Source organism: Halichondria panicea, chromosome 7 (assembly GCF_963675165.1).
Source record: "Halichondria panicea chromosome 7, odHalPani1.1, whole genome shotgun sequence".
NCBI classification, from domain to species: domain Eukaryota; kingdom Metazoa; phylum Porifera; class Demospongiae; order Suberitida; family Halichondriidae; genus Halichondria; species Halichondria panicea.
Window position 1 is genome coordinate 2504170 of NC_087383.1, and position 25130 is coordinate 2529299.

The 25130-nt window shown below is 43.1% G+C and overlaps 1 protein-coding gene and 5 long non-coding RNA genes across 8 annotated transcripts in view; 2 read left to right on the plus strand and 4 right to left on the minus strand.

Annotated features, from left to right (window-relative positions):
* LOC135339249 (uncharacterized) overlaps positions 1–12613 on the minus strand; it is a 73978-nt gene extending 61365 nt beyond the window's left edge. The window contains exons 1-2 of the long non-coding RNA XR_010395960.1: positions 12475–12613; positions 12315–12367 (exon numbers count right to left, since the gene is read on the minus strand). This is a non-coding gene — a long non-coding RNA (uncharacterized LOC135339249). The remainder of the gene's footprint in view (positions 1–12314; positions 12368–12474) is intronic.
* On the plus strand, positions 516–2842 carry LOC135339153 (NACHT, LRR and PYD domains-containing protein 12-like). Its single transcript, XM_064535296.1, has one exon. It carries the CDS (start codon positions 668–670, stop codon positions 2840–2842), a length of 2175 nt encoding a protein of 724 aa, XP_064391366.1. The 5' UTR covers positions 516–667.
* Positions 7346–9014, minus strand: LOC135339250 (uncharacterized). The gene is made up of 2 exons (XR_010395961.1): positions 8820–9014; positions 7346–7556 (listed from the first exon to the last, which is right to left on the minus strand). It is a non-coding gene; the product is annotated as an uncharacterized LOC135339250 (long non-coding RNA).
* Positions 12614–17337: 4724 nt separating the features above from the next.
* On the plus strand, positions 17338–18340 carry LOC135339187 (uncharacterized). The gene is made up of 3 exons (XR_010395859.1): positions 17338–17627; positions 17979–18028; positions 18069–18340. It is a non-coding gene; the product is annotated as an uncharacterized LOC135339187 (long non-coding RNA).
* On the minus strand, positions 18270–20235 carry LOC135339244 (uncharacterized). The gene is made up of 2 exons (XR_010395955.1): positions 19565–20235; positions 18270–18458 (listed from the first exon to the last, which is right to left on the minus strand). It is a non-coding gene; the product is annotated as an uncharacterized LOC135339244 (long non-coding RNA).
* Positions 20236–20673: 438 nt separating this feature from the next.
* LOC135339220 (uncharacterized) lies at positions 20674–24099 on the minus strand. Of its 3 annotated transcripts, XR_010395927.1 has the most exons (5): positions 23964–24099; positions 23644–23797; positions 23316–23457; positions 22975–23178; positions 20674–22129 (listed from the first exon to the last, which is right to left on the minus strand). It is a non-coding gene; the product is annotated as an uncharacterized LOC135339220 (long non-coding RNA). The 3 variants fall into 3 exon arrangements; XR_010395928.1 differs by lacking the exon at positions 20674–22129 and having other exon boundaries at positions 22815–23178; positions 23326–23457; XR_010395926.1 differs by lacking the exon at positions 20674–22129 and having other exon boundaries at positions 22815–23178.
* Positions 24100–25130: the final 1031 nt, after the last annotated feature.

Consider the following 25130-nt stretch of genomic DNA (forward strand, 5'->3'; position numbering starts at 1 on the left):
TATCTATTTCAGAGCTCACAATTGACGATCTGAAGACAGAAATGAAACTGACTGATGAGCAGCTCAATACAGCAATAAAGGAACCAGATCTACCCGAGTTAGCAGCATGTTTCGACAATGTTCACAAAGGCTATCTTGAAAAATTGGAGCTCTCACCTGGAGAGCAAACTGACGTGAGGACTAGAGCATATGTAGATGGCACTCTGGCAGGAATGTTGCTGGCTTTGAAATTCTGGATTCTGACCAACGGACAAGACGCCACTTTCCAAGCTCTGCTACTCATCATACTCTCCCTGCTCAAAGAAGACGTTGCTGTTCGAGTGTGCAAGTACTTGTCTGACAAATGTGAGTCTGTCATGTGAGAGTGCATGTGGTCATTGTGGTACCATACGTTGTGGGAGTGATTGCAACCAAATAAGGGACTTTCAACTTAATTGCTATTGTTACACATACAATTCTCTATTAACTATCACCAGGAATGGTACTCACCTATTGTTTTGTTTCCCCAGACTCCACCACCTCGTGTCCCCCCTCCCGAGAGAGGGTCCTGCTGAACCACAAGCTGTCCTCGTACAGGGACTACCTACAAAGTCGCTACAGAGCACGAGTATCCACATCAGCCACACAATGGCCTCCTGTTCCAACAAACAAAGTCTTCAAACTGGCCATGATTCAGAAGGAGAAAATACAGAGAGGAAGAATCGACGATGAATTTGTTAGGCTATCAATCACAGGAAAAATTGACGATATTTTACTTCAAAAAACTCCAGTTAACTTGACTAACATTTTCTCTGAGATTGGAAATAGACGAAACTTTGTGTTGATTGAAGGAGCTCCCGGCTCTGGCAAGAGCACCCTTGCTCTACACATCTGTCAGGAGTGGGCAGAGGGAAAACTGTTCCAAGAATTCGATATTGCAATCCTCGTGAAACTGAGAGATCCCCTCGTTAGAAAAGCTATTACAATTTCTGACTTACTTCCCTGCACAAACAAAGCGATGGCTAATGAAACAGAAACTGCAATTATGTCACTGTACGGCAAAGGTGTACTGTGGGTGCTGGACGGATGGGACGAACTTCCTTCTGACCTCCCTAGAGACTCAATCATCAACAAACTAATTCGACCAGACATGTCACGAGAAAGTCCGCTACACGAATCAGCTGTAATTGTAACATCTCGCCCGTCGTCTTCAGCTAAGCTCCACCCACGTGTATCGTCCAGGGTGGAGGTGTTGGGGTTCACTCCACATGAACTAGAACAGTATTTCAAGGAGTGTCTGAAAGGTGACTCACAAGCTGTGCAGACTCTACTGGAGAGAATTCGAGAGAACCCAGCGGTAGAAGGTAGCTGCTACCTCCCCCTCAATGCTTCCATTGTCGTTAATTGCTTTCTTTCTGATAACCACTCACTCCCCACATCCAACCACGGGATATTCATATCAGTTGTCCAAAGCTCTCTCAAGAGATACCTCCAGGAGAAGTTGGGGAAGACCACTCCAGTGGGAGACATCACATCCCCAGACTCACTGCCCTCGGAAATCAGAACAGAGACCGTACAAATGTGTCAACTTGCATATCATGGGATCGAAAAAAACAAAGCAACATTTACTGACAATGATTTGGCCGCTCTTCGCATTACGAAGGAAATTTCAAACGTTGGACTATTACAAACTGTTCCCAGTATCATTAGCGATGGTCATCTGGTTTACTACTGCTTTCTCCACCTGTCTATTCAAGAGCTACTAGCAGCAATCCACATCTCTCTCATGTCTCCCAAACAACAAATCTCTGTATTCCAGAAGCTCTTTGGGAATCCTCGATTCAGTGCAGTCTTCCAGTTTTATGCTGGTATCACCAAACTGAGTACAAGTAGACCAATCCTCAGCAAGCTACCTCGATTCTTGTGTCCAGTTCCAGCCACTGTTTTTGATCTGGTCAGAAAGGTTGTCAAAACTGAGAAAGAGAAGAAGTATTTTGAGCCGAAGATCCTGTTGTTGTCCCTCATCAATTGTTTGTACGAAGCTGAAGACTCGCGACTGTGTGTGTTTGTGGCCAATCTTCTTAATCACAATCTAGATCTTGATCGCACTACAATGAATCCTATTGACTGCCTCTCTGTTGGATATTTTGCATCAGTTTGTTCCAATAGCAGTAATGGATTCACACTTAGCCTCAGCAATTGCTCTATTGGTGACCAAGGCTGCAAATTTCTGGTCCGAGGACTCTCCAAGTGTCCTAACTCTAATAATGATATTCCTACAAAAGGGATACACATTGCCGAGATTATCGAGAACACTAGTTCAATATCTAAATTGGATTTGTCTTATAATGCCATTGGTAACAATGGACTTTGCACACTCTGTGAGGCCTTGTCCACTAACACATCATTAAAGACACTGAACCTGCGCAATTGCTCACTAACAATATCAGACGACAATGGAGCTGCCCTCTATCAACTTCTAAATACAAACAATTCCCTCGAATATCTTAATTTGTCTGATAACACAGTGACTAGCTGTCGTCACATTGCTGCTGGACTTGCAGTCAATAAGACTCTGAGAAGATTGGACTTGGGTAACTGTAAACTGACTGATCAGAGTATCGAGGAGCTATCAACTGGACTGATCAACAAGATTAAAGCACTGCAGATATGGGGTAATACCTCAATAACAGAAGATGGAATGAAGACGCTTGCCAGACATCTAACCACCCACTGCTCTGAACTGACACGATTGTTGATACCCGACCACCTAATATCCTGTATCAAGACAGTATTCAGGGACACTAACAAAGAGAGGAAGAGAAATGGACTACCCGAGATTAATGTGCACTTATTTGTGTAATTGATTGATTATTAATTGTGTATTCATTAGATTATTAATTTATAATTAATTGATTATTATTAATAATTAATGTTTAGTTATAATTATATTATGATTATTGTTGTTATTAATTAATTAATAAATGTTAATTAATTTGTTGTGTTATGCATCTAATCTCTATCATTGGTCAATATAATTATAGCACATGTACAGATGGTGACGAGTGAATTCAATGCTTCCTACTGACACGGAGAGCATGTCATGCACTAGCTGTATGTATGTAACTGAATACACTATTGTAATAATGCTATAACCTCCACCTAGCTAGCCTCCTTCACAGGCTTTCAAGAGAAGTGCGGCATGGGCCGGGATCGAGGCTAATCTCGACATGATTTACTTTTGACAACAATTATATTATTACTAGGACAATTTACAAAACAGTTAGTGTACAGAAGACTAGAAATATGTCGGCACATTACATAACAATTACCTAAAAACAAATCAGTTGGAATTGGTCAATATAGCACAGTAATAATGATGGTTTAAATTCAATGCTCCCTACAGTGTCACAGAGAGCACATGCACTGTACGTATAAAACTGTCAATGAATGTAGTGGAAATCCAATTTAACGCTCTGTCGATTTTTGTTTATGAGCAAGATGAGCAGATTAATGTTCACTTTGGCGCTTTCAAACATCTTCATGATTGCCAGGCCCTCGTATTGCAGCTGAAGGAGGTCCTGTGTGGGGAGAAGAGAGGGCAGTGAACACTTCAACTGGTGTAAGACAAAGAATGCATGTATTTGCAAGACAAATGAATACATGTACTTACATACACAGTACAAGCATACCAACACTATACCTGACACAAGGCAGTAAACTTCTTAAACACTTTACGTACCTACCAAATTAATTCTACCTGTACACACACCCTCACCTGGAGGACCAGCTCCACCTTCTCTATCTGCTTGACGTGATCTCAAACACAATACTTTCGAACCTGAACCTGGGCGAGTAAGAAATAATGTTCACATAATTATAGCATAACGTTGCACATAAGATCAAGGCCGTAAGCAAGCGGTCAGGCTGGTCAGGTTTTGGCCTAATCACTTTTTGCAGCTGGGTAGGTAATGGTCGTAAATATTGTGAGTGATAATGCGCATGCATGCTGTTTTGGTGAGGAAAAGTGATGACCTTTTCTGAGGTAAAAATTCACCACTGTACAAAAGTTCCAATAGCAGAAAAGCAGCTGACCTTTAATTGCAAGTTGGCCTGACCACTTTAAAGTTGCTTGCTACGCCCCTGCATGAAGATTGGGGCATAAAAATAAGTCAATAGCCTCACACTGGAGGAATTGTTAAAGTCTAGATTAGTAGTATAGTCTGAGCTTCAGTCAAACAGTGGACAAAGTACGTACCAGAGCAATTAATGGCACATGTGATGATGATCATGTTGTTTAATAGAAGTATGCTAGTATAACGGCTACTCAAGTATACGGAGACTCACAGAGTGGGTGGAGCATATCTCCATGAACGCTGATGTATGGATGATTGGCTTGGTCACGTCAGAGTACTTGTCGCTACCCAGCCTTCTGTCCAGGGGGTCCACTGTCGATGCTCGCAAGAACTCTCTGTGGGGGGTACAATGGGTGTATGTATATTCATACCCTCTGCATGGCAACGAAAATAGGTAATGTGCAATTTAGATCATACGATACTTTAGTAGAAGATAGAAACATACATGGCATCATCACATGACCATCATTCGTACATACACACTTTCAACTATTTGACTACAAATTCAGTTTTGGTTATCACATTTCTTATACCTAAACTTCTTGAAGGCGTCCGAGTGTACGGGTTCATTACTGACAGGGCAGCACTCTCAGCCTCAAACTGTGCAAAGGAACAGGAAAAACACGATAAACTCTTAAACCAACAGACAATAATCATGGAAAGTTAATAATTTTCTGCTGATTTGGCGTTTTTTACCAACAAAAAATATCTAGTCCAGTACTAATTTAATGTACATAGATGCAGTGCATAATGTAGGCCATAATCTGTACAGGTATACTGTACCACTTTTATTACCTGTTGTTTGTAGCACTCAAATATCTACCCCATCGGCACACTGCTCTGCTCCAACTCCTCACAGCGATCCAGTGCCTTCTTGAGCTCTTCCTCCATCACAAGTCTCTCTTGAACAGCAGACTGGGTAATAGATTGCATGGTGGTCATGTACACACACACAGGTATACAGATACAACCATCACAACATCGTGGTAGTGGTACAGTAGTTATATAATTGCAGGTACATGTATTAATGAAAGCACCGCGGGTGCTGATGCCTCGGTGGAGGTGCAAAGCTACATAACATAAAGCTACACATTATCATGATGAATATTTTTGCATTTTTGCGAACTCAAATTGCATGGTGGTCGATCATGTACACACACACACACAGGTAATACAACCACCATGTGGTAGTGGTACAGCTGTTTGCTCACTGCATTATCACAAAACAACAAAATACCATACAATGTTGCTATGCAAACAACATGTGGTCCTAAGCAATGATGGCTTCTAGCACTTGTATGTTAAATGGGTACTTTTTGAGGGTTACAAAAATGTCTAATCTGCGAGACCCTCAAAAATTACCCGCTATAAGGTGGCCATCAATATTATAGTAAATGCTCTCACGATCTACTCTTAGTGGTATAATTTTTATATGGAAACTAACATACAAATGAAAGCACCGCGGGTGCTGATGCCTCGGTGGAGATGCCAAAGCTACATAAAATAAAGCTACTAGAGTCTAATAGCTTTTATACACATGACATGATGAACAATTAATTTTGCTGCATGCAAACTCAAGGAGTGGGTAATGATCGACCATGATTGTTGTTAAAAACGATCGATGCCAAAAGTTCAAGTCTAAAATTAATGGCTGCATTAGCAGAGCCTTGCAGCTCTCTTCTCACTCTTGCAGCTACCAATAGCTAGCGTTCTAGTGCAGAGCTAACTACTAAGTAGAGTAGCAACACTCGGTAAACAAGTTTGGCTACGTGCTCTTCTGAAAAGGCTGCAATGGCATTCCAAGTAAGCAAAACTAGGCATAACTCGAGAACGAAGCATTATTTTGCAAATCCACGAATTAAAATCCAAGTAAACATGACTAGAAGCCTATAGAAACTCTTACTTGCACTTGATTCACCCTTGAGCAGCTGTAGCAGTCTACACAGACAGACACACACACACACACACACACAGACAACTACCGTATACCTCGCTTGCGCATGCGCACCGAGGCATAATTATGGTGAGGATCTGAAATGGAGAATGGGCGGGGACTAGCTTGCATATACCAGCAGATATGATATACATGTAGCTACTAACCGTCCACTGAATGTATGGAAAGCAGTGTGAAGGCTGAAGAAACTGTTAGTACGAAGTACTGCAAAGGACATCAAACAGTGCATGTACATAGTGGGGACCATAGGCAGTGCATGTAAATAGTGGGGCCATAGGCAGTGCATGTACACAGTGGGACCATAGGCAGTGCACGTACACAGTGGGACCATAGGCAGTGCACGTACACAGTGGGACCATAGGCAGTGCACGTACACAGTGGGACCATAGGCAGTGCACGTACACAGTGGGACCATAGGCAGTGCATGTACACAGTGGGAACATAGGCAGTGCATGTACACAGTGGGGCCATAGGCAGTGCATGTACACAGTGGGGCCATAAGCAGTGCATGTACACAGTGGGGCCATAGGCAGTGCATGTACATAGTGGGGCCATAGGCAGTGCATGTACATAGTGGGGCCATAGGCAGTGCACGTACATAGTGGGACCATAAGCAGTGCATGTACATAGTGGGACCATAGGCAGTGCATGTACATAGTGGGACCATAAGCAGTGCATGTACATAGTGGGACCATAGGCAGTGCATGTACATAGTGGGACCATAAGCAGTGCATGTACATAGTGGGACCATAGGCAGTGCATGTACATAGTGGGGCCATAGGCAGTGCATGTACACAGTGGGACCATAAGCAGTGCATGTACACAGTGGGGCCATAGGCAGTGCATGTACATAGTGGGACCATAGGCAGTGCATGTACATAGTGGGACCATAGGCAGTGCACGTACACAGTGGGACCATAGGCAGTGCATGTACACAGTGGGGCCATAAGCAGTGCATGTACACAGTGGGGCCATAGGCAGTGCATGTACATAGTGGGGCCATAGGCAGTGCATGTACATAGTGGGACCATAGGCAGTGCATGTACATAGTGGACCATAACCCTTTACAGGTCAAATTGTTGTAAATATTACAACAACAAAGGAGCATGCTATTAACTTGTCAATATTGATCAATGTTGATATTGGATTGTGTGGTAGATTGTGAGAGCTTTGAAGTACTAGTTTTGCTGAGCTGCTTGACACTTGAAACTGGATTGGCTCTGGAAGCACTATTGACTTTGTACTCTTTTTTTTTTTTGCAGGTGATCTTAACTGCTTATTCTCCTGTTCAGCCATTGTCTGTTGGCTACTGCTTCCATCTACACCACCTTTAAAGATGCTAAGTTTAATATTACTTTCTCCAGACACAACTCATCTCTTGTGTGTCCTACTGTGTCCCTTTACCGGTCAAATTGAAGGTTTAGACCAGCTACAGCTTTTAAAGGCCACACATACTTCCATCGAGGCAAGCAGCAAGGCATAATCGACTGGTTAGTGTGTGTGTGTGTGACGTGAGTGTACACAACCATTGTCCCACGCCCATCTTCTAAGCTAGTCTGGCCACGCCCTCCCCAAAGAAGTCTTCATTGGGGGGCGGCGATCAAATCAAGCTAAGTTGGTGGGTTGGGCTGACCACAAATTCAAATTCAAACTAAAGTGATGACCCTTTTCCCGATTAAACGATTGACCGATAAATGCATGTACATAGTGGGACCATAGGCAGTGCATGTACGTAGTGGGAGCATAGGCAGTGCATGTACGTAGTGGGAGCATAGGCAGTGCATGTACGTAGTGGGACCATAGGCAGTGCATGTACATAGTGGGACCATAGGCAGTGCATGTACATAGTGGGACCATAGGCAGTGCATGTACATAGTGGGACCATAAGCAGTGCATGTAAATAGTGGGACCATAGGCAGTGCATGTACATAGTGGGACCATAGTGGGACCATAAGCAGTGCGTGTACATAGTGGGACCATAGGCAGTGCGTGTACATGTGGGACCATAGGCAGTGCGTGTACATAGTTCCATAGGCAGTGCATGTACATAGTGGGACCATAGGCAGTGCATGTACATAGTGGGACCATAAGCAGTGCATGTACATAGTGGGACCATAGGCAGTGCATGTACATAGTGGGACCATAGGCAGTGCGTGTACATAGTGGGGCCATAAGCAGTGCATGTACATAGTGGGAACATAGGCAGTGCATGTACATAGTGGGACCATATAGGCAGTGCGTGTACACAGTGGGACCATAGGCAGTGCATGTACACAGTGGGACCATAAGCAGTGCATGTACATAGTGGGACCATATAGGCAGTGCGTGTACACAGTGGGACCATAGGCAGTGCATGTACACAGTGGGACCATAGGCAGTGCATGTATATAGTGGGACCATAAGCAGTGCACGTACATAGTGGGACCATAAGCAGTGCACGTACATAGTGGGACCATAAGCAGTGCACGTACATAGTGGGACCATAAGCAGTGCACGTACATAGTGGGACCATAAGCAGTGCACGTACATAGTGGGACCATAGGCAGTGCATGTACATAGTGGGGCCATAAGCTCTGTACACACACTAGAGGTCAATTTGAGTACCTTTTCTACTTTGCTTAAAAAAATGTTTTTTCAGGTCTGCGCCCCGAACCCCCCCAAATGTTCAACAGCGTACGGCCGTCGTCATTTCCCCCCTTAGCTAAAAATCCAGCTTGAAACCCTGACAATAGTGAGTATTTGTGACATACCGTATAAGTAGAGGTTGTATGGTGAAAATGTTCGTATATTTCGTACTGTAGAGCATCATACACTGTACGAAAAATAAAACTACAAAACTATTCTACAGCAATAGGCTCAACGTGGCTGTATGAATATTTAAAATACGAAATATTTCCAGTCCTACAGTATTATAAACTCTTTAACCACAACTTTGGTAAACATAATATTATTTCTTACCTAAACTTCTTGAAGGCATGAGTGAGTGTTCGGATTCATTACTGACAGGGCATCATTCTCAGTCTCAACTCACATCAACCTCCAGCATGGGGTGGGTCGATCACAGTGACATAACACACACAAACTGTGCAAAGATGATAAATCGGCATTACGGTAACTTAAACCAACAGATGATAAATGGACTAAAATCATGAAAACTCATGAAAACTCACTAATAATAACGAGTGTTGCAAACTGCGATGTGCTAATGCATGCCTCTCACTTATAGTTTCGATTAGGGGGGGAGGGGCTAAATGAGGCTCTTTATACTGCTAATCACAGGGGCCCCTCTTTCCGTATTCCCCCAAAACCTATAATCGCAGTCACGTGACCCCTAACCTCTAGCGTGAGAGATATGAATGGGCACGTACATGTAACATCTGCTTAACCGATACCTCGCGGATATGAGACAATAAATCTACTGCAACCTGTAAGACTAGTCTGATATACATGTACCACAGAAACAGTGTGCTTGTGTACATGCTAATTTAAAACTACTCACATCTGCCTTGCTGTTGGCCAGTTCCAATTCTCACTCCAGCTTAGCCATGACACCCAGGTCCATGATTTGAGACCTCTCGAGCAGCTTCTCCTCCAGCTCCCTCAGCAGGTCATCCTCTAGACATTGAATGGTCTCACTCTTCTCCTCAACCTGACAGGGGAACATCAATAAGTTGCTGCCAGGTGGAGAATACTCGACATACAACAGTGACGTGCATGTACACTCAACTACTGAATCTGGCAATGAAATTTAACGGTATTCTCCCACTTTGAAATAAAGGTCAGCTTAAAGTTGGACTGTAGTAGCAAATAGTAGATCGATTTTGATTAAAGGCCAGTGAATATTCTAACCACTGCACATGTGTATCTCTCACCTCTGTGGGTGGTGTAGGAACGAGGGAGGCCCTCTGATACTGTCTAGAGGACTGGACTTCTTCTCACTGCCAATCTAGGAGGTATGAAAACAAAATATGCATTTGGTAAAGATCTGCTCCCAAACAACATTGCAATTGATCCACATTTACAGGTAAAGGGTCATTAAAGTAAAATATGACATTTGAGCACAAACATTCCTCCTGTCACCTCCTGCTCATTCAGGAACTTCATGAACCTGGTAGGAGTGAAGTGCATCTTGAAGGACTCGTCACATGATCTTGGAGCAAAAGATACAGACTTGGTTGAGGATTTGAGTGGGGCTAAAGTGAGAGAGGAGGTTGTGGGGGGAGGGGCCTCAGATCAGGACTGGTGGGACGTAGTGTCACGTGAAAGAAGACTCGGACACATGGTCCTCCGTCTGGACAGCTGCTGTGAGGAGAATGAGAATTGTAAGGCACTGGAATTGAACTGTGCACAAGCACGAAATACATGTACTATTTTATTCGCACCATGCACATAACTAACTAAAAATGCTCACCAATAAAACACCACACACCACTTGGTGTACAACATTTTAACGAATCTAAAAGTATACAAATGAACATCTGCTCCTCTGCTCCTCTAGATAACCTGCCCAACCCTCCACATACACACTGGCTGGATCATGCATAAAGAAAATGGCATCTATTTTCACAGCGTTTGACCATCAAACGTATCAGAGAATAATCTCACGCCCATTATTGCTGATTTGCTTGAAATGCCCACCACCATCTAAGCAATGTACCAGCAAGGGGCTTTTGTTGTGAGCATCAATGGTAGGCCATGGCATTCAGTTGCTATTGATGAGTCACATGAAATGCAGGTACTCTCTGATAAGAAGATCTTAATTGGACTGTTTGTGTCTGAAATGGGAGGCTCACTACAACTTCATATCAGCTAAAGCCTACAAGGTGTTAGGGCCTTCTGAAAATATGATTTCCTCTACCAACTCGATCAAAACTATATAAGAAACAATTTTACTTTCCCTAGTGAAATCTCAGCTCTCTCAACTCTGGCGACCAATTACTGCTCAAATACATTTATTCTTAAAGTGATTGAGCTCACCTTTGGTAGCGCTGACTTATCACAGCTGTTGGTCCAATTCTCCAGAACTCTGAGCTTCCCCTCGAGGTGCAACTGCAAGTGACAGAAGATTTAAGTTGAGGTTGAGAAAAGAGTTTCATGCAATAAAGTTAGAAGACACTGAATAAGCAGATTACCAGATAAAGTACAGCATAATTATGTTCTGGACAGGAAATTGTCCGGGTATAATTGGAACAGATTTTTATAGCGCATGCGAAGTGTCCGGGAATAATTAGCATGCAGCTGCATACGAGTGAGCTAAGTTTAATAGAACAGGGTACGACTGAATAGTTGCACTATTATAGCTATCTAAAACTAGATACTCAAAGCTATCTAACTGCAGCACTCTAAGTATTACTGGCTGGTTATGACTGTAACTCAACTTTTCAAGGTATTGTCCGGACAAATGTAATATAAAAGCACAAGAGTGTCCGTTGTATTAGAACAACGAAAATTGGCAGGCAAGAGTGTCAGGGATAATTAGAAGTTTCTGAGGCGATAAATTAGAAGATATACGGTACCTCAGAAACAGACATGCAAATTCGTTGTCTAAGGACATAATTATTGCAGTGCTTATAACTATGGCTAATACAAGGGTGCTCAGTTAAAGTCGACCATACATACTTGATCCATATTATACATGTACCCTGGGAGCAGTACAATAAGTCAAGAGCTCATAGTAAAAAAGAGAGAGTATCGAACGCATCGCTATCTTGCATCAGATATATTCGGAAAGTAACGTGACACCCTGTCTGAAACACGTCATCAATTAAATTGATCAGTTACAAAGCAGGAAGTTACGCTACTTTCCAAATACATCTTATGCTACGTTGGATACTCTCTCTCTCTTATTATGGGACTCTTGTTATTAGCGGCCTCTCAAAAAATTGGCTAAGAATAATTACATGTACACAGCTGTAGGCACACACTTGCCCAACCCACTCACCAGAGAGGACACCTTCGAGGTTAGGTAAATTCTGACCTTTTAACGTCGTCGCATCCTAAATGGAGGTAAATGTAGGCACACCCTAGGCCCTAGTACACTAGAAATACGTTTTTAAGCGGCTAGAAATCGAGGCAAGTATAGACTGAGTGGAGTTACATGTACCTCCAATTAGATGAGACCCTCTAAATAATGGACACCAGGTCTTCAACATGATTTTCAACTTCCAAAAGAAGCGACCTCTGGCTTCGTAATTATTAAAATGTACTGCTTTAATTAAAGGTCTTACGGTAATCACATTTCTTACTTGAATACGTCGGGTTAATTACTGACAGGGCAGCATTCTCAGCCTCAAACTAACTGTGCAAAGGAAAAGAACAGAAAACATGATCCACGACCTTACAAGGTAACGTAAACCGAGAGATGCATGAACCAGACAATCATCTATGGCTAATAAATTGACTCACCATCTTTCCAGCCGGAGAATGCTGTAATACTTTAGCAATGGAGCCAGGTTTTGCCTCTAGCTCTAGCTCTGTACTGCATGTACTAGTTTATACTAGCTAGCTGTGCGGTATGTGAAAATCAATGTCTTTGGTGGGTGTGGTGGTAAATGCAAAAAGTGGGTGTATCTCAGTCTTAGATATCTGAGATACACCCACTTTTTTTGCAAGTCATGCAAAAACAACACACCCAATATATTTCAGAGAGAGCTAGCTGCAAGGCACAGATTTATTTGCTGAAATGGCCACTAAAGAGCAGAACCAAGGTATAAAGACTGTCATGTTTCCTATAAAGGATAAACCCAATGATTGCTAAAGCATAAAACCCTCATTGGTGATTGCTAACCTTGTGTGCTTGCTATCTATTTTCAGAGCTCACAATTGACGATCTGAAGACAGAAATGAAACTGACTGATGAGCAGCTCAATACAGCAATACAGGAACCAGATCTACCCGAGTTAGCAGCATGTTTCGATAACACTGATGATTATCTTGAAAAGCTGGAGCTGTCAATGGAGCTGCCCTCTATCAACTTCTGAATACAAACAATTCCCTCGAATGTCTTAATTTGTCTGGTAACACATTGACTAACTGTCGTCACATTGCTGCTGGACTTGCAGCCAATAAGACTCTGAGAAGATTGGACTTGAGTAACTGTAAACTGACTGATCAGAGTATCGAGGAGCTATCAACTGGACTGATCAACAAGATTGAAACACTGCACATTTATGATGGAACAGAAGATGGAATGAAGACGCTTGCCAGACATCTAACTGACACTATTGGTGATACCCGACCACCTAATTAATATTCTGTATCGAGACAGTATTCAGGGATGCTAACAAAGAGAGGAAGAGAAATGGACTGCCTGAGATTTAATGTGGTTGCATTCTTACCATGATTTTAATTACTTTTGACAATGGATTTTATTTTCTGCCATAATTATATCACATTATAATAAATGACAATTTGAGAAAAGTAGCAAAGTACTATAATAATATATAGTATATTATGTTGGAACATTAGGTCGTTAATAACGTGTCAATAGTACATGCAGATGATATAAATAATTCATGCACTGCTGTGAATAGTCAATGAATACATGCACTTTGCTAATGGAAAATCCAATTTAACGCTCTGTCGATTTTTGTTCATGAGGAAGATGAGCAGACTAACGTTCACTTTGGCCCTCCCAAACATCTTCATGATTGCCAGGCCCTCGTATTGCAGCTGAAGGAGGTCCTGTGTGGGGAGAAGAGAGGGAAGTGAAACACTTCAACTGGTGTATAAGACAAAGAATGCATGTATTTGTAAGACAAATGAATACATGTACTTACATACACCGTACAAGCATACCAACACTATACCTGACACAAGGCAGTAAACTTCTTGAACACTTTACGTACCTACCATCTACCTGTACACACCCTCACCTGGAGGACCAGCTCCACCTTCTCTATCTGCCTGATGTGATCTCCAACACAACATTTCCGAATCTGAACCTGGGCGAGTAAGAAATAATGTTCACATAATTATAGCATAACGTTGCACATAAGATCAAGGCCGTAGCAAGTGGTCAGGCTGGTCAGGTTTTGGCCTAACCACTTTTTGCAGCTGGGTAGGTAATAGCGTAAATATTGTAAGTGATAATGCGCATGCTGTTTTGGTGAGGAAAAGTGATGACCTTTTTCCCAGAATAGTACATCAATGACAAGAGACATACGAAGCTCTTAGCATCAATACCGTGACACACCAATGTACGCACGAATTGAAAGCACAAATTCTATTTAGTACATTGACAGCCCATATTAAAGATCTAAGCACACAACACAAGTACGTTAGTATGACTATCTGCTATGCACTCTCCAGTACGTAGGTGGAGACTCACAGAGTGGGTGGGGCATATCTCCATGGACACTGATGCAGATGATTGGTTTGGTCACGTCAGAGTACGCATCGATACCCAGCTATCTGTCCGGGGGGTCCACAGTCGATGCTTGCAGGAAGAACCCTCTGTGGGGGGTACAGTGAGAGTCATAATTATTATTATGATTCAGTTCCAGGAATAAATGTCATAGAAAGTCACTAATTGACTCACCTTTTTTCCAGCCAAGGTAAATGGAACACAGCTATAGGTTACGTCTCTGTGGGGCATGTGAAATTGTGTATCAGGTTTTAAGCAACTAATAAGGATTATCACTTATTGAGCGCACAATCCATTCTACCCCCCGCCCACACACACCTGGTCAGTAGACAGCTGATTGCCTATCCACAACATCGAAGGATTTTATCGCAGCTATGTACTTCATTGTACAGCTGCAAGGGGAGTGACGTGTGATACAGTGTGATTCAATGAAAGTCAGTACAACACAGTTAGTGTATGTTTACCAAAGAGGTACATGAGATTGTTCTGACAAATCATTATTGTACTCTCTAATACACTAACAGGGTTTCCTCTAGGATAACAAGTTGGGGGGGGGGGGGGAGATTTGGGAGTGCGTAGGCGCGTCACAAAATGTTTGGCTATATGCCCACTTTTGTTTAAATGATTACATCATGCTTAACTTAATGCTAATGTGATGACATGTAGTACTAATGTGATGATGTCATTAGTTATTAGATTCGCTAAATAATAACTTAGGTACTTTACTGGATACCCAATTGAAACAAAATTAAAATTCCTCACAATTCACCACAACCACAGACAAGTACAATCTATGAATTAGATTATTTTACACTACAACTGTCAAAGATAAAAATCACAAATGTACCTAAGTCATTTTGAAACATACCTTGTAACTCCCCCCCCCCCCCTGTACGAGTTATGTGTTTGTGTTAAGCACACTTAACAGTGTACTCTAAAAGCTACATTTTGATAGTACAAACTTGGGTATGATGTAAACACTACTGACGTTTTGGCAGGATTAGTGGAACATATATTTATGATCCATTCCCCCCTTAAGCCGTGGCTATTTTAAAATACCTCGCTATTCTGGCCAAGCTTCACTGTGCCAGATTAACAAGAGTCTAGTGTACATGTATTAACGAGTGCTGCAAGCTGCGGTGTGCTAATGCCTCTCGTCATGTTTCGCTTTCTCTCAAACTATGAGAGTGTTAGAGAGGTGAAGAGGTAATTACATAATGTATTACTGTTGACAGAATTGAATTACAAATAGAATAGGAGAGGAGCTGAATGTAAACAGAAGCCTATCTGATGGCTTGATGAATAATCAATCTTCAAAGATAGAAGTAACTGTTATTTATATGGCCTGTAGCCAAACAGTGGGAGCAAACCTTTGTCAAAGGCACAATCTGTACAGAATAGTAATAGAGAATTTGGATCATGAGGCTTATTTAAACACAACAGCAATATTTGAGAAAAGACTGTTGTTACATGCATCTATTGTTACCAGACTTGTGTACTCTATTGTTATCTATTCTATAATCATTGTTGTGCTTGTGGCTTCTTACCACTAGAATCCCAAGAAAAAGTAGATCAGGATCTGGATTATCTCACACGTGGGGATGAGCATGCATGCGCATTAAATCTACACAAGAATAATGGGTGTCTGCAAAGAGAACAAATGGCTACTATAGTTTATAGCATAGATAGAGCAAAGAGGGATTGGCAACAAAATCGACCTCGAATAACCATCCGTGTTACTCGAGGCTGTCTACTTCAACATAGGAAGACAGCCTCGAGTAAAGCACAGGCTGGGAATGGTTGAGGAGACAACTGATTGTCTTACTGTCAGTATAACAATCCTGCTGCTGATTTTAGACTTCATTTCCATGCTTGAGGCTATATGTGATCCAGACACTACTTAGTTAGACAATCTTAGCTACATTATATTATAGGTGCTATTGGTACATAGCCATAAAAAAACGGTGAAAAAGCGCTATGTACCGCTAGCTCTTTCTCAAAAAAGTGTTTCGCGGCGTTACGGTGGGGGACAACACGCATCGTTTCAGGATAAGCCACACCCCCTGCACAAAAGTCCACACATAAGCAGTGCATGTACATAGTGGGACCATAGGCAGTGCATGTACATAGTGGGGCCATAGGCAGTGCATGTACATAGTGGGACCATAGGCAGTGCATGTACATAGTGGGACCATAGGCAGTGCATGTACATAGTGGGACCATAAGCAGTGCATGTACATAGTGGGACCATAAGCAGTGCATGTACATAGTGGGACCATAAGCAGTGCATGTACATAGTGGGACCAAAGGCAGTGCATGTACATAGTGCAGTGCATGTACATAGCGGGACCATAGGCAGTGCATGTACATAGTGGGACCATAGGCAGTGCATGTACATAGTGGGACCATAAGCAGTGCATGTACATAGTGGGACCATAAGCAGTGCATGTACATAGTGGGACCATAAGCAGTGCATGTACATAGTGGGACCATAGGCAGTGCATGTACATAGTGCAGTGCATGTACATAGTAGGACCACATGTACATAGTGGGACCATAGGCAGTGCATGTACATAGTGGGACCATAGGCAGTGCATGTACATAGTGGGACCATAAGCAGTGCATGTACATAGTGGGACCATAGGCAGTGCATGTACATAGTGGGACCATAGGCAGTGCATGTACATAGTGGGACCATAGGCAGTGCATGTACATAGTGGGACCATAGGCAGTGCATGTACATAGTGGGACCATAGGCAGTGCATGTACATAGTGGGACCATATGTGACAGGGCCTAGGAAAACACCCCTTAACGCGGGTGTACCCAAGTTTATTTTTATTGTTGAATCGGATAAAGCGTTCTCTAAGCTTCAAAATGATACCAAGATCGACCTCCTAGCTATTTTCTATCCGGAGATATGTTCGAGGGAACGCTACGAAGTATTGCAACGCCCTCTTGAGTAAATGACGCTCAAACGTCATGAATAATTGAAGTTCAATTATTGATTTCCGGGCACTTCCGTATACTCATAAAGCTTAGTAAAAGATTTTCTGGAGAAGACGAGTTAGTTAGATGAAGGCTAGGCATTCTAGGACTCTCTAGCTAGCTAGTATAGCTATGTAGCTGGATTGCTTGGCATCTAGGAAGGATCTTCTAAGAAATAAAAAGACAAAGACTCCCGTCGCTCCAATGGTAAGCTTTCATGTCTTGTTATCAGCTTGTACTTACTTTCTGTGTCATGTATCAGTCTTATAATAGATCGCTCACTTATATGGAGCCTACAAAAAGTGTCTCTGTTCTTCATAAAGCTTAAAGGAAGCCTGTCTGATCTATTATAGGTGGCCTTTCACTTAGTATTCGTCTATATGCTAGATCCAACTTATTATTAGCCTTACAAGAAGCTTTCCTCCTTTAATTTAGTATTGGTATCACTGCCATTGTGCTTAGTATTAGCAGGCCTGATGGGATGAGTGATCACATCTTGGAGAGCCCAGGAAACCCTGTGAAATTGTCCTATAACATTTATATGGATGGTTCCCCCAGGTCGTTGCGAGTGTCGGAGGCCTGAGAAACAATAGTCTATTGGCTAGAATGTAAGTGATGTGTCTATCTTAACTTACTACTTATCTGTAGGTAGTTATGGAGGGTTTATGAAGACAAGTGGCACGGGATGCATACATCTAAAGAAACAAGAGTGGATCTACGCCAAGCTAGCTAGCTAGATAGCTGCTCTTTCTAATGAATTTCTGTTGCTAAATTATGTTTGTTAAGAAGTGGAGCTATAATATACCTGGCTCCTCTTGATGATTGTACTGGGCTGATGAAATAGTCCTGTACAAGTTGTAATCTTTTTTTGTTAAAAATAATTAACAATAATAGGGAAATTCCCTCACGTAAACAGTAAATTTCATTGTAAAAAATGAACGTTCGGTGAGTTTCTTCAACGTCCGCGCTTGACCTGTTTAAAGCTTCGTAGAGAGCCAAATTTTTACAGGTAGGTAGAGGAAGGGCTGAAGTTAGCACCTGTGAAAAAAAAATTTTTTGCCCATGTTTTTCATTTCTACTAAATAATATTGACCTATAGCCTAATTTAATTAGTGCCGCGTTAAGGGGGGTTTTCCTAGGCCCTGTCACATATAGGCAGTGCGTGTACATAGTGGGACCATAGGCAGTGCATGTACACAGTGGGACCATAGGCAGTGCATGTACATAGTGGGACCATAGGCAGTGCATGTACATAGTGGGACCATAGGCAGTGCGTGTACATAGAGGGACCATAGGCAGTGCGTGTACATAGTGGGACCATAGGCAGTGCATGTACACAGTGGGACCATAGGCAGTGCATGTACACAGTGGGACCACAGGCAGTGCATGTACACAGTGGGACCACAGGCAGTGCGTGTACACAGTGGGACCACAGGCAGTGCGTGTACACAGTGGGACCACAGGCAGTGCGTGTACACAGTGGGACCATAGGCAGTGCGTGTACACAGTGGGACCATAGGCAGTGCGTGTACACAGTGGGACCATAGGCAGTGCGTGTACACAGTGGGACCATAGGCAGTGTGTGTACACAGTGGGACCATAGGCAGTGCGTGTACACAGCGGGACCATAGGCAGTGCATGTACACAGTGGGACCATAAGCAGTGCATGTACATAGTGGGACCATAAGCAGTGCATGTACATAGTGAAAATGTTTTTTCAGGTGAGTTGAAGGTGTACAATGCAGTAAGAACTAGACTGAATAGTTGTAAGCACAAAACCTCCAAATTGCACCTTAGACAATCATTCCGCCAAATTTTTCCAGTGGCTGCCCCCCGAACCCCCCCAAATGTTCAACAGCGTATGGCCGTCGTCATTTCCCCCCTTAGCTATAAATCCTGCTTGAAACCCTGACAATAGTGAGTATTTGTGACATACCGTATAAGTAGAGGTTGTATGGTGAAAATGTTCGTATATTTCGTACTGTAGAGCATCATACACTGTACGAAAAATAAAACTACAAAACTATTCTACAGCAATAGGCTCAACGTGGCTGTATGAATATTTAAAATACGAAATATTTCTAGTCCTACAGTATTATAAACTCTTTAACCACAACTTTGGTAAACATAATATTATTTCTTACCTAAACTTCTTGAAGGCATGAGTGAGTGTTCGGGTTCATTACTGACAGGGCATCATTCTCAGTCTCAACTCACATCAACCTCCAGCATGGGGTGGGTCGATCACAGTGACATAACACACACAAACTGTGCAAAGGAACAGGAAAACATGATAAACCGGCATTACGGTAACTTAAACCAACAGATGATAAATGGACTAAAATCATGAAAACTCATGAAAACTCACTAATAATAACGAGTGTTGCAAACTGCGATGTGCTAATTATAGTTTCGATTAGGGGGGGAGGGGCTAAATGAGGCTCTTTATACTGCTAATCACAGGGGCCCCTCTTTCCGTATTCCCCCAAAACCTAATCGCAGTCACGTGACCCCTAACCTCTAGCGTGACAGATATGAATGGGCACGTACATGTAACATCTGCTTAACCGGTACCTCGCGGATATGACACAACAAATCTACTGCAACCTGTAAGACTAGTCTGATATACATGTACCACAGAAACAGTGTGCTTGTGTACATGCTAATTTAAAACTACTCACATCTGCATAGTTCCAATTTTCACTCCAGCTCAGCCATGACACCCGGGTCCATGATTTGATATCTCTTGAGCAGCTTCTCCTCCATGTCTAGATGACTGCACTTCTAGAAGGTAAAAGGAAAACAAAATAATGCATTTGGTAAATATCTACTCTCATGCAAACAACATTGTAATTAGTATTGAGAGAAAATACATGTGATGATCATTACCAAATTTACTGGTAAAGGGTCAAACTGTTAGCAAGAGAGTTCATAATAGACGAACTCTGCTAATAACCAGGGAGGTAGTCAACATGGGGCTGCATAATAAAGGAGAGTATACAATTATGGAAGCATAAACACTTAGTAATGCATGCAGTCTATTGTGCATGGTCACATAATTATACGCAGATCATCCTCTATAATCTACTCAAAGGTTACTGCTATAAACAGGATTCACGAAGGCACCAGAATCAGAGAACACGTATATGTACAAACAGTGTTTATGACAGGAAACTAAACACATACATGTACACAAATAGCTACATGAAGCAAAAGCTGTATAATATCATTCTCACCTGTTTTGAGTGTCCTGAGGTGCCAGAGGATGTACAGACAGTCCAGTGGTGGCTCCGCTATCAAGACCCCCTGAGGCCACGGGTACATAAGAGTTGATGAGCCCCAGTATATCTGGCTTATGATAGTCGGGAAGGACTCCTGCAAACTCCCCCACAGTGATAGTGATGGATTGCTGAAAGGTCAGAGAGGACGTGAGGTCAGAGGGGCCTTCTGAAACGGTTTCTATTGAGATACGGAGGTGGCGGACCAGTGTACGGAATATATCCAGTACAGACGGACCTGCATGAGTGGACACAAGCTAAGTAATGTAAATACATGTATGCAGATTAAAGCGTGGAATTAAACCACACTACCGTATTACTAGAATGTTTTGCGAGCATCAAACATTTACGAATTTTGCGAAGGGTTGATCAATTCGCAACAATAATATCCGCAAAACCTAAAAATTATTACTAGTAAATACACACGATCCTTGCCAGAACACAATAGTTAGATCGCAAAGGGTCAAATTTTCTGTTGATTTGGCTCATTCGAAAAGGTTTTTCACCAGCAAAATATTCTAGTAATACGGTACCAGGAGCACATTACAGAAGGAGCGTCTGACCTCGGAAATCGCATCTCGTGGAAGTTTGCAAAGCATGACCTTATATGCAAAACCACTAAGTGGGTCTGCGGGCGAGTGCTAATTGAGCTGACGGTGCACTTTTACCAAGCATAGGTCAATAAAAGTGAAAAGCTACAGCTAGCTAGCTAGCTATAGGCCTAGTAGTAAGCTCTCTCTTCTAACAATCCCAGTAAGACTCCCTACTGCAAAAACAAAACGCCTAGTATGTGTTAGTCTAAGTCTAGCAAACTTTCTCTGTACAAAGTGACTGGATATGCTCGTATTTTAGAACTTTCTGTACCTTACCGATGACAGCCTCTTCCATGATGTATACCAACATCCATCAAAGATCTAGCTATTCATTTTAGCTCTTTCTGGATCAACCTAGCTCTCCTGCTGCTGAATTACAAACAAAATCCATTTATAATGATATTCACAGGCTGACCGCGGTCCGTACTTTATGTACACAGTACTTACACACTTTTCTTATAAGGCAATGCGGCGTTTAGGAAAGCACACGAGATGCGATTTCCGAACCCATGCACAGTTAGACGCTCCTTCTGTAATGTGCTCCTGACGGTACGTAGTGTCAAAACATACAATGTCATGTACAAACTTTAATAACAGCTATGAAAGCATCTACGTATGAAGAATAAATGCGTATAGCCTTCTTTAGAAAATGGCCCAAAAGTAGTGTTGCAACCATACAAGTACTCTACCATGGAGACTCACCTAGAGAGCTGTCTGCTGCCACGGCAACACACTTAGAGAGTGTGCTGAGGATCCCTTGTTTGGTCTCCCAGGACTCCTTCATCTTGGCATCCAGGTGGTCCACCAGCGACTGGACGGCCTTGTACCGATCCTGTCTCTGTGGGGGTACATGTAAGTGGATAATGTTACCCTAGGAGGCTGTGGGGGTACATGTACAGTGGATAATGTACACTGGGGGGCTGTGGGGGGTACATGATAGATAATGTAAACTGGGGGGCGTGGGGGTACATGTACAGTGGATAATGAACACTGGGGGGCTGTGGGGGTACATGTAAGTGGATAATGTACACTGGGGGGCTGTGGGGCGTGGGGGTACATGTACAGTGGATAATGTACACTGGGGGGCTGTGGGGCGTGGGGGTACATGTACAGTGGATAATGAACACTGGGGGGCTGTGGGGGTACATGTAAGTGGATAATGTACACTGGGGGGCTGTGGGGGTACATGTACAGTGGATACTGTACACTGGGGGCTGTGGGGGGTACATGATAGATACTGTACACTTGGAGGCTGTAGGGGGTACATGTGTGTGGATACTGTACACTGGGGGGCTGTGGGGGGTACATGTGTGTGGATACTGTACACTGGGGGGATGTGGGTTGTACATGTGTGTGGATACTGTACACTGGGGGGCGTGGGGGGTACATGATAGATACTGTACACGGGGGGGGTGTGTGGGGGTACATGATAGATACTGTACACTGGGGGGCTGTGGGGGGTACATGATAGATACTGTACACTGGGGGGCTGTGGGGGTACATGATAGATACTGTACACTGGGGGCTGTGGGGGGTACATGTGAGTAGAAAGTACAATACACATGTACACGGGGGGGGGGTGTGGGGGGTACATGTGAGTAGAAAGTACAATACACATGTACACGGGAGGGTGTGGGGGGTACATGTGAGTGGAAAGTACAATACACATGTACATGTAGGTACCGTATAGCGGGTAGTTTTCGTGGAGTAAAAAATTCGTTCAACTCGGAAAACGGTGGTTTTTGTGAGTAAAAATTTGTTTAGTCTCGTTGCCTGCACTGCATTCCGGTAAGCCACGCCTACGTTAAAATTTCGTGGAGGTCAGCTTGCCCACGAAAATTACCTGCTATAATTACCCGCTGTCTTCGTGGGGGATACACATGTCTACTGGAGGGAACAATTGATCAAGAATAAATCAAGAGTATGTTGGACCTGAAAGCTATCAATGTTACATAACAGAACAAAGCAAAAAGCAACGAAAAACTTGTAGAGACTATTCATTTTATTACATAATTATAGTATACCTTGACTTACTGCAGTATTGGCTTGAGGACACTGTCGATGTGAGAGAGTCCGGCAAAAGTGATGAGCTCAGTGAGACTATCCTGAGAGTACCCTCCCAGACTGTCCCCCTCCTCCACAACAGGCTGGATCTCACCAGACTCTCTGTCAGAGTGGGAGGGAGGGAGGGAGGTTACTATTGGCACACACTGTATAATTATCTAAGGCCATCAATAGGTAAGTTTGATACAAACTGAGGCTATCAACATTTACTCATTGAAGTATGTGTATTAGCCAGTGCTCCAGGAGTAGAACTGAAGCAAATTGTAGTGACTTTCCTAGACAGTATACCTTGACTGGACGACACTGACTGTGCATATTGAAGAGGAAGGGCGGCACTATCTTGTTCATGTGATCTAGGTCCCAAATGTTCATCTGGAGGTTGTCTTGCCAAACAATCTTCTTTATCACTCCCCTCAGCCCTTGCAACCCAGCCATCTGCGTCCTGTGTGAGGTGTAGTGGGGAGGGGTGGAGTTGGTGATGAAAGCAATGTGATCACAAGTTATGCATGTGGCAGAGCACCCTAAGGGCAGTACAGTTAAAATATGACACCTAACACTTCGACCTGTGGCCACTCAAACTCATTTCAAAACAGTAAATGTACACATACTCGTGATATTGTCGGCGTTGTCCACATTCTTGGTGAGGCTAAGAGAGGCAAAGCGGTGGATGAGGAAGTCGTACTGTCTGTGGTAGGGGGTGTTCCCTTCCTCTCGCTCGGCAAACTTCACAAACTGTGTGTGCGGAGGAAGGGTCGTCAATGTGTTGTATACACAATACACTATTAACAAAATGAAAAGTATATGTACATGCAATCTAATCGTGAAGATACACGTTCACTCTCTGCACTCACCCACCCACCCACACACTCTACTCACACACCCACTCCCACACCCACACACATCACACTCCCCCCTACTCACCGAATTGGTGGCCAGTTCTGTGTTGCTAGTTTCCAGCATATTATGCAGTATATCCAGGTAGCTATCCACAATCAACTGGAGCTTTCGTGAGTCACAGGCTGACAGCAGCTTCTCCGTCACTTGCAGAGCCACTCACATGCCTGGGGGGAGGGAGAGGCATGAAAATGGTATTTTGTACCACGTTTGTGAGAAAGCCATTGGTTGTATCATAGATATAACATTTAAAGTTCCCAGCCACATAAGATACATCATTTTCTGTTCCGGAGGTACAGGGATGGTCGATAAATTTCACTAGCTATACATGACATGTCGATATTGTATACTGTACAGGTATGTCTCTGAAATAGTCGTCTAACCCGTTTCTCTCTCTTTTGCAGGCTCTGACGCAGTCTCAGAGCGAGGTACTCTCCAATATTGTCCAGATGGTCAGGGGAGGTTTGAACAAAGAACAGCAGCTTGTCTATATTAGCAGACACAGGTGTGGGAGAGCCCATCAACCAGCCGTTTGTAGCGAGGTTTGGGGCAGCAGAAGCACGTCGCCATAGTTAGATCTAGTTCTGTGTCTTGATTGATTGTAGACCTAGCATTTATTTGTAAAACGTAGAGCAGAGGTTTTTATGTAATATGTTGGCAACCCTGCGCTTTCTTCTGGGTTTCTCACCCGTATCGTTTGAGGTACCCCCGAACGAGTCGGGTAAGAACTCAGCTAGTTCGATAAATTCCTCATTTTCCGATTTTTTAGATAGTTTGTCGGGAATGGGGATGGCATTCTGGCCTACATTGACCGTATATGGAATAATGCTTGGTATCGTCGGTAATGTGGGGAGGCTCATGCGGGTTTGAGTACGGGGGGC